Genomic DNA, 10,508 nt, shown 5'->3' on the forward strand with positions numbered 1-10,508 from the left:
AAGCGATTACAAGCATAGGCTTTAGCCACCCAATTTGCGACCCTAATGTTGGATTTTTGGTCCATTGCAATCTAAGGTTTCCCAAATTCCCACCCTCACCAACTGTCGGATGTTAAGTAGAATTGCCAGGCTTTCCCAAGGAGGCACTGTCTTTGAAACTCCCAACTTAATGACTTCTTGATTGTCACTCTCAATAATGGCAGAGGAGAGACCACAAGCATGTGCCAACAAAACCGCCAACCGCACCGCCTGTGCTTCAGCAGCAAAGGCAGAAGTTGCTGAGAAGGAAGAGACCCAATGATCGATGTCCTGAATAAGGTTGGAGTCGATCGAAGACAGCTGCATTTGATTGTGGGGTTCACTATATGCTTCTATTCTATTGATGAGATTGTGATATTCTTCATCATCAGTTTTTGATGGAGGAAAATTAGGATTTTCGTTGTATTACTTATTCCGAAAATATTCTACATCATCCACGGTCATGACTAGTTTCAACGGAAGATTCAAATTATTTCTCACCCTCTGAGTTTCTCAAAATTGCAGCTGCAGATGCCTTTGTACCGTTTTTGCAGAAGCTTGCATCCCAATTGATCTTAAAATCCCCAGCTGGAGCAGGTATCCACCCATGATCACCCTGTCTGTGGTTGAGTTGGGAGCTCGGTAATGACAGGTAGGCCAACATTTTGAAGATCCTGGAACTCATTCCAAGCATGGGCAATTTTAACAAGAACTTGATTAAAGACGAAATCGTTCCTCACCTTCCAAATATGCCACCCAACAAGAAAACATGTACTAAATTAGAAGTATCAAAATAAAATTCAAAAAAATTATAAAAACTATTCAAGTAACTTGAAATTTTTTCTTCAAAGTGTAAAATTTAACTAATGAAATTGAAACTATGAAAATTAAAGTGATATTCCATTCAAATTTAAAAGTTTAATGATAAACCTTTAAAATTTTACCAAATTTTAAAGTTCAATATTCTTGTTTAAATAATAAAAAATAATAAATAAAAAAAAGTTCTTTTATGCTAGTTTTGGGCACCATGCCCTAATTAATTTCATTCATTTGATCTGAATTAAATCAAAAAACTTTTGTTGATCACTACAAATGTGACCAACTTATTTTCAAATATTTTTTACATTGTATTTAATTGAAAAATTTAAGAATGAATTTAGAATGATAAAAAAAAAAATATATATATAAAATTAAGTAAAATATAAATATATTTTATTCATATATCACTTATCTTCTTTTTTTTCTTTTCACATCCGTTCCCAAATAGCCTAACCAAGCACATCATTAGCCCCTATTTGATTACGAATGTATTTGGTGTTTCTAGGCAATGCTCCATCGGTTCCAAGTGTCGTAACGTTATTTTTTATGTGGGGCCCGCTACCATACAATAATCTGCCGATAAAGATCAGGTAGCCACCCCTGGATATTAGGCATAGCCATGGACATGCATTCAATTGGACCAAACATTTTCTATTCTATACCATTGGAGTCTTCACATGAACAGCAATGATGGGGACATTATAAGTTAATTGTTTATTTTTAATAAATTTTACAAAAAAAATTATTATTGTTGTTATTTTCTTAATCCTTCTCTATCGGACAATCGAAAAAAAAAATTAAAATGAATTTTTTTATTTAAGTTAATCAAATATTGGTTTATATTCACTTTTGGCAAACATTTTAATTTTTTTCTAAAAATTTTCTAGATCATTTAGGTGAAATGGATTTAAAATGTAAATTTTTTTGGGGTAAATTACATTTACCTCCTCTGAAGTTTCTGACAAATATAGGTATCTCCCTTATGATTTGAATAATTACAGTAATCTTTCATACTTTACCTGACAATGTTAAGATTCTCCCCTTCCGTCAAATTATTCCAAACGGTGTTACTTTTTTTTATAGTAAATTACCTTATTGCCCTTGCTTTAAAATATTAAAAAATGTTTTTTTTATTGGAGGACAGGTTTGGAAGAAACAAACAGTGTTTGAACAGTATTTTTGGATTTATTTTTTTAAAATATTAAAAAATTATTTTTTTATTTTAAATATATGATTTTTGTTTAAATTTTTTTGAATATTTTATTTTATTTTGTAAATATTTTAATTTTTTAAATTTTAATATTTTAAACTCAAAACACAATTTCACACTCAAATCGTAACTAAATAAATAACTCAAAACTCAATTCAAAAATTATTTTCAAACCTTATAACCAAACACATAACTCGATACTCCACATTACTTTCAAAATTCTACACTCAAATCGTAACCAAACATATAACAAAAAAATTAAAATATTTAAAAATATATTTATAAAATAAAATAAGATATTTAAAATAAAAACTATATATTTAAAATAAGAAATAATTTTTTTTTTATTTTTAGTAAATTTTTTAAATATTTTGAACAATTTGATTTTTATATTTTAGATACATCTAGTTTAGATGTATTCAAAAGGTAAAATATTTATAAATAAATCTTTAAAAAATTCAAAAAATATAAAAAAAATACTAAAATACTTAACTTTATATATATATATATATATGTATATATGTTTGTATATTGTAGTATTTAGTGAATTTTTTTTAAACATTTTTTCATAATTTTTATATTTTTTAAGTATATTTAGATTAAATGGATCTAAAAAGTTAACAAACATTGATTAAAATATTTAAAAGTTCACTAAAAATAAAAAAATATGAATTGAAAATTGAAAATTATTTTTGAAAATTGAATAACCAAATAAAGTCTTGTGCATAGCATATAACAACATATGATTAAGGGATTCTCAATTCTAAAATTCTTTTATCTCAAAGTTCATTCAGGTACATAGTGTGTACTTTCTAATATCACATAATACAATGTCTGGCACAAGAAAACACGATGTTATGCTTTGTTTGTTGAGTTTTCAAAGTTTGGTTTTTAAATTATTTTTGAAAAATAAGAAATTATTTTTAAAAAATTAAACACCAATTTTTAAAATAAAAAACTAGTTATGTCAAATAAAGAGAAAATATCTAAAAATAATGAGTATTTTTTATTTTTTCACTAAACTAATTTCTAATTAGTTTTTTTTTTTATTAATTCGAAAAACTCTACCAAATAAATATTTTTTGAATAGAGGATCCAACCTCGTGAATCACTGAATTTTTTTAGATGCAAACAATGGTTATGTTTCGTATGAATTTTTTTGGCTATTTTAATCATAAAAACATAAAATATTATATTTAAAGTAATATTATTTTATTTTTTCTCTCACAAAAATTTAAAAAATTATTACAAATAAAATTTTTTAGCCTCATGTTAAAATAATAATAAAAAATGTGTTTAACGTGTACATAAATTTAGGGCAGAAAACAACAAATTGCACACGTCTAGGATATGTAACTATGACTACATAGTAATACAATCGAGTGGTGATTAAGACCACTCAGACACTAGTATAGTATGTTACAACAGGGGACCAAAGGGGCGGTACAGGCAGAGCCAACAAACTTGCTTGGTGGGTTCTTTGCCCCTTTGGGGGCATGTTAGTAAAGTGCACATCCTGTGTCCACTCTTTGTGTCCCCCTCCCTCCTTGCCATTCCCATCATCATCATCATTGGTCTACATCACCACAACCTTCTCTCTCTCTCTCTAACAAGATGGGGTTTCACCATATGTGAGATTTTCTTTTCTTTTCTTTTATTTGTTTATTTTAAAAAGCTTTTTGGGGTCATGAGTCACGACCAAATGTTGGTTTGAAAATCCCCCCCCCCCCCCCAAAAAAAAAAAAAAAAAAACTCTATTATTGAGTCATTTCTTTTTCACAATATCAACCATTATTTTCTTTTTCTTGAGTCATATAGCTTGGATATATTTTTTTAAATATACAAAGCAATGCCATATTCAATTGTATTTTCATATTGAATTCAAATTCCCGTGTTCACATAACTAAGTCCTTGTTTGACAAGTAGATTTTTTCGACTTTTTAGCTAAATTAATCATAATAAAATAAAATAAATTAAAAAATTAACAAGACAAAATGTCACATTCAAATTATAACAATTTCATTTTTTTTCCTCACAAAAATAAAAAAAGTCAACCCAAACGAATTTTTTAGTCCCAGACAGATAGTCCAATAAGCTAAAAAATCAATCCGTTTTCCAAACGAAACCTAAAGAGTTGTGTTTTTAATTTGAAAGCATCCTAATAGTTTTGATAGAAAGAAATCGTTTAACTGTGAGTTATTGATTGATTTATAAGAATTCATTAATTTGGATTGGATTTAAAATAAAACTAAAATTTTCCATGTACAACTGGCTAAAGAGCTTCGTGCATTTCTCATGAAAGTTTCTCACTAGTTTGACAGAAAGAAAGTATCTGTTACAAGATTACGTACTTGAAAATGATTCATTAACTACTAGCGAAACATCAATTTTTTTTTTAAATATAATTCTTCTATAAAAGGATGTGACTTTTGTAAATTTTCATTTCAAAATGAAACTAGAATTTTTCATGTACAACTGGCTAAGGAGCTTCGTACATTTCTTGTGAAAGTTTCTCATTAGTTTGATAGAAAGAAAGCATTCGTTATAAGCTGACCAATTTGAAAATGGCTCATTAAAGTATGAGTGAAAAATAAAAAATTTTGACCATAATTCTTCTATAGAAAGATGTGATTTTGTATTATTTTCATTTCAAAATGAAACATTTACAATTGCGACTTAATTTAAAGTTATCATGTTGGGGATAAATTTTCTAGTGTACTTTTTTTTTTTTTTTTTTTTTTTTTTTTTGTTTGTGGATAACTTTCCAAATTGAAACGAAAATTTCATGTCCGATTAGCTCATTTTATTTTGAAAGCATCGTACCAATTCTAATAGAAACGTGTCATTTTTAGTCTGACTTTACTCTCCAATTTAAAAAAGTTCATTAGTTATGAACTATTTGACTAATTATGAATTTGATTATAGCTATCATTAAAATGTATAGCAAAAATTGTTTTGTTGTAATGATAATATCATTATACACAAGATAAATGTGAATGCCAAATAGGTTTTGTGCAAGTAAAAATGATTGACAAATTCTACACGACTCATCAATTAAGCACATACCAAAATAAAATAAAATTTTACTATTATGTTTAGAGCTATCATTGGGTCATCATGTGTACTAAAATTTTGTTAAATATATTAACAAAAATTTACTTAATCGAATCATATGACTTTTGTATTGATGAATATATACTGGTACTTAAACTTGCGTTGTCATTTGAACTAAAAATTTATATGCACTACTTTCGGTTTTCCTAGATTAGATTTATAAATTTAAATACATTATTGCTTCTCTTTTATTGGAGTAGATTTATTATTTGTGTTGTGTTGTGTTTTATTTTTTTTTTTTGGGTTGCTTATTGGTATGCGTACAAGGAATTGGTCATGTTCAAAACTTTTTTTAGAATTTTTTTAATAAAAACAATAAATATTAGAAGACATTAAAAAAAAAAAAAATCCCAGCGTTTGACCAGTGTAACAAGATAAATTCTAAATTTTTAATTTTCATTATGTGAAATAGATAAAAATGTGTCATTAAACTCAATAAAAATTAATATTTTAGACATTTTATGTGTATCTACATTAAGTTTAATAACTAAAATATTATTTTTCAGTCAATTTTATTTAATACAAATAAGCTAATGGTTTAGATTAAAAATAAGGAAAATTTACCCATAAGTCCTAGTTTCTGAAAAGTTGAACCATTTAGTCCTAAAAGTTTTCGTATGCTCCATTTAGTCCCATTTGTACATCAATCTAATGTTTGAAACATTAATCTGATGTTCGAAATCTAATGTTCGAAACATTAATCTGATGTTTGAAACATTGTAATGGGACCTTTCAGTCTATAAGAAAACTTTTAGGACTAAACAGTGTATAAGTTATTAATTTGTGATTTATTGGTGCATTATCCTAAAAATAAACCAAAAAATTTAAATTTAAATTGATAAAATTAAAAATTCAGAATTTATTTGGTTAAAAGGTTCAAATCCCGATTTTTTTTTTATTTTTTTATAATTGTCCCAAAATATTATTAGAGCAAAAAAAATAATAGCATATTAATAAGAGTAATATTAAAGATCATGAAAAAAATATCATGAAAATGATCATGAAAGATTTGGATTACACATGTAATAAAACACCACACACTAATCAAATGATGAAAAAATTTCATGATGCATTTGATGATATTTTTTCTATGATCCATAATATTATTCAATTAATAACATTAAAAGATATGTTTATAAATTATTTTCATGAAATTATTATTATTTTAACATGATACAAACGACATGCTATTACCTCAAATTATCATTAGAAAATAAATATTAAAAATTATTTTTACTCAAGAAAAGAAAAAAATCACATAAAAAAATGAATTAAGCTTCGTTTGGCATTGGTTACGGTAGTCATTTTTTTTGTGTTAAGACTTTTTTAATCTGACTTTTTTAATCTCGTTTAATTTTTATTTTTAAATTTTTTAAATTTATAAAAAAAATATAATAATTATAATTTAAATATCACGTTTCATATATATTACATATTTTAACCTTTTATATTTTTTGTGTTCAAAATATTTACCAACGAGGACTTATTATTATTTGTATTTCTCAAGTTTGAGTGAGGGTGGAGCGGTCGCCGAGTTATTGGCGATGGAAGAAGAATATAGAAGGGTGGGATGGGGTCCACGTATAGTTTGCATTCCCACGCGGTTGGGACCCACACAAAACTGGCATATGAATCCGTATCCGTTGCAGCTCAGCTGATCATCACCTCCAATTCTCTCTCTTCATTGCTTTCTCTGCGTGCAAGCCTAGCCCACATCCTACATCCATCTCCCGTACAACCCCCCAGTAATCATTGCAACTCTCTCTCTCTCTCTCTCTTTCTCTCTCTCATATGTGAGCTTTGCTTGATTTAAATACAGAGAACTAGAGTCTCATTTTCCTTCACTTTGCATGCTCTTCTCTCTCTTACCCTCTCTCTCTCTCTCTCTCTCTCTCTCTCTCTCTATACATTTCTTCATCAATCCTCTCTCTCTATTCAACAATATCATCTCTTTCTTTCAGTATCAGGAAGGCTTGCTGATTGTGCATGGATGGATCCTTCAAGTGCACAACACCACCAGGTAGGATTAGAACTTCCCATCATTAGCACAACTAACACTTTTTGTTTTTGTTTTTTTTTTTTTTTTTTTGCTTTTGTTTTTCACTCAACTTTACTTTGCTCTTGGTTTTTTTTTTTTTTTTTTTTTTTTTTTTTTTTTTTTTTTTTTTTCTCCCCTTTCATTGTTCTTTCTTTTATGTGATTTTGAGTTCCTTGTCTAATTTACCAAAAAAAAAAAAAAAGGATATAATCTTTATCCATCTTGGAGGGATTGTTACTTTGGATTAGAGAAAGAGGTGAAAGAAAGGGAGCAGAAAAGGGGATGATTTTTGAGTTCTCTTTGCCATTAATTGAATCTATGTTTTTATTTTTGTTGAAGTGGGTATTGAATATTGAGTGTTTTTGGGGTAAATTGCATTCCATACATGAATTTCTTGTGAGAATTTCAAATCAAAAGAGCATTCCTATCATGGTTTTGTTTGAACTTGAAATGGGGGTGGTTGTAGGGTTTCACTTTCTATCAAAATCCTCTTTGAAAGAAGTTCCCTCTGTTTCTTGCTATGTTGTTTGCTTTGACAATAAAAATGGTAGAAAGTAAGAGAATAAGAGATAGCATTTGTCCTCTCTCCACTTCTTTCCCTGCCCTCCTACTAAAATTAGAATTGCAATTTCACTAATATACCCTTTCTATGAAGGAATATACAAACAGAATTTGTATACAAAAAAAAATTGTACAGAAGGATGTGATTCATTTATAGCCATATTACTTGGAAGTCAAAAATTTTTGTATGGTTAGCATTGTCCTTCTATGAAAAAGAATGTAAATCTTTGAATTGCTTGCAATATCTAGAATGAGGAAAAACACTAAACTCATATATATGATGTAAAAATATATATGCTTTGATATCTAATTAGCTCTATAGCAATTTGCCTTATTGATTGTGAATTTGTCATATCAACTATGAATCTATCTATTGCGAACCAATCTATACCACACATGTGCTTTTCATTTTCACTGGAATATAAGAGAGTGTATATTGGTATCAATAAAAATCAATATGTACCAATGTATTGTCTGATATTTAAAATCATCTTTGCTAACTAGTATCACTTTAATTTTCCCCCCATAATCCAAATAAATTTAACATTTGAATATGTGCATTTATTTGTAGTGGTAATGCAGGTGGCAACCTCTAAATTTCTAATCAGTTTACATCGTATAATACTTCTGAACTAATTCAACATAGAATAACACATTAGTTATTATCTTGCTTCATGTGTATATGCTGGGGGTTAATTGATCCTTTTGTGTGATCACATCAGGAAATGGGTACTCAAACCTTGGAAAGTATGTTGGGTTGCACAAAAGCACAGCAAGAGAAGAAACCAAGGCCTCAGCCAGAACAAGCTCTGAAATGCCCTAGATGTGACTCTACCAACACCAAGTTTTGTTACTACAACAACTACAGCCTCACTCAGCCAAGGTACTTCTGCAAGTCATGCAGGAGGTACTGGACCAAAGGGGGAACTTTGAGAAATGTTCCAGTGGGTGGAGGCTGCAGGAAGAACAAGAGATCATCATCATCATCATCATCAAAGAGGAGCCAAGATCAAGGCCTCACAACCAATCCCAGCCCTCTATCAAATCTCCCAACCTTGGGCTATGATTCTAATGATCTCAGCCTTGCATTTGCTAGGCTGCAAAAGCACCCAACTGGGCAGCTAGGGTTTGATGAGCATGATTTTTCAATGTTGGGAAGCCATGGAAATACCCATTGTGATGTTCTTGGAAACCCTAATGTCCATTCCTCTCATACAACTCCTTCCTTTCTTGATGCACTTAGGAGTGGATTTCTTGAAGCCCCAAATGGGTTTCACAATATGTATTATGGGATGAGTAATGGAAACATGGGTCAAGTGGAAAATGGAATGAATGGCAATGGAAGTGAAGAAATGGGAATTCCATATGAAGATGTGAGTGGTGGTGCAACAACAACAGCGGTAACGGTGACGACAATGAAGCAAGAGTTGTGCAATGGGAGAGAGGGAGAAAATAGGGTTTTGTGGGGATTTCCATGGCAGATTGGTGGAGATGGAAACATGGTGGGTGATCTTGTTGATTCAGGAAGAGAAAGCTGGAATGGACTTGGTGTTGGTCTTGGTGTTGGTGGTGGTTCATCTTGGCATGGACTTCTCAATAGCCCTCTCATGTAGATGTTTACTTAGAAATTCTCTAATGTTTTTGATGATGAAAATGATAGAACTTTCTTGTACTCTTTAATTATGATGATCAGACTCAAAATCTTAATTTAATCCTTTGAGTTTGTTTGAAGAGAGAGAGACTTGATTCACCCCGAATCATTTCAATTTCTTTTCCTTTAATTTCTTGTTTCTTTAAATCCTTCCTTTGTTTCTTTATTGGTGGGTAAACTAATGAAATTTCATATTTATTTTCTTCGTTTGTATGTAGTGCACACCATCATCAATTATAATGTGATATTTATTATGACATGAGGTGATCAGATTTTCAACAATAATTACATCAAATCAGAACTTACGGCACAATATGATTAGATCATAATTTTAAACTTATTGAGTTATAATTACAACCCTTTGCATTATAATAAAAAGAGTATGCATGTGCCCTACAAATTAAGCATTATTCTCTAACCAAGAATGGAACATTCACTGCTTTGGACCTTTGCTGCACATGGAATGTATTTTTCTCAAATTAAGACCCAAAAAAAAAAAGGGTGAGAGATTGAAGTGATGTTACATTGTCTGATCAGAAGTCTGAACTCTCTGTCTGAAGTAAAGAAAAGTACTTCAGTTGTTGTAGATTTTGAACTGGAGTAGTGTGGTGTGTTTTCAAGATATTCTTACTTGGTTGTTTTTATATTATTTTCAGTAAGATTCTATATGAATATAATAAGAGAATGACATATTATATGGTGAATAATTAAATGATAATGGGGAGTTGGTATGGGGGTGTCTCTTCTTTCCAGGCATTAGAATTTCAGTGAAGGGCATGACATTAGCACCAATTTCGGAATAGATTTGTTCTCTTAATTGCCAGACCAAATCTAACATAAGATTTGGGCGTGAGAGCTTAGTCTGATTCAAATTTATCCAAATAATTTTAAATGTTTCTTGGGTTGTGTGACACTGTGACTCATTTGCAACAAATTAATTACAGATTAATCAAATAGAATATAATGTCCATGTTTGATTTGGAGTTTGGGAGGGATGGATTGGATTATCAATTCGTGGGACTCGCTAAACCCTTGCAATAAAATGTCACAAAATTAGTAGTGAAGGGGGCTTAGTAATTCCCCTCTGTAAGGGAATT

At 29.7% G+C, this 10,508-nt stretch overlaps 1 protein-coding gene across 1 annotated transcript; it reads left to right on the forward strand.

Annotated features, from left to right (window-relative positions):
* Positions 1-6,806: 6,806 nt before the first annotated feature.
* LOC114294730 (dof zinc finger protein DOF5.3) lies at positions 6,807-9,616 on the forward strand. The gene is made up of 2 exons (XM_028238885.2): positions 6,807-7,181; positions 8,483-9,616. The coding sequence occupies exons 1-2, from the start codon at positions 7,152-7,154 to the stop codon at positions 9,371-9,373; spliced, it is 921 nt and encodes a 306-aa protein (XP_028094686.2). The 5' UTR covers positions 6,807-7,151; the 3' UTR covers positions 9,374-9,616.
* The last annotated feature ends 892 nt before the right edge of the window (positions 9,617-10,508 follow it).

The sequence above is a fragment of the Camellia sinensis genome, chromosome 14 (genome assembly GCF_055761805.1).
Source record: "Camellia sinensis isolate YWXY chromosome 14, ASM5576180v1, whole genome shotgun sequence".
Lineage (NCBI taxonomy): Eukaryota > Viridiplantae > Streptophyta > Magnoliopsida > Ericales > Theaceae > Camellia > Camellia sinensis.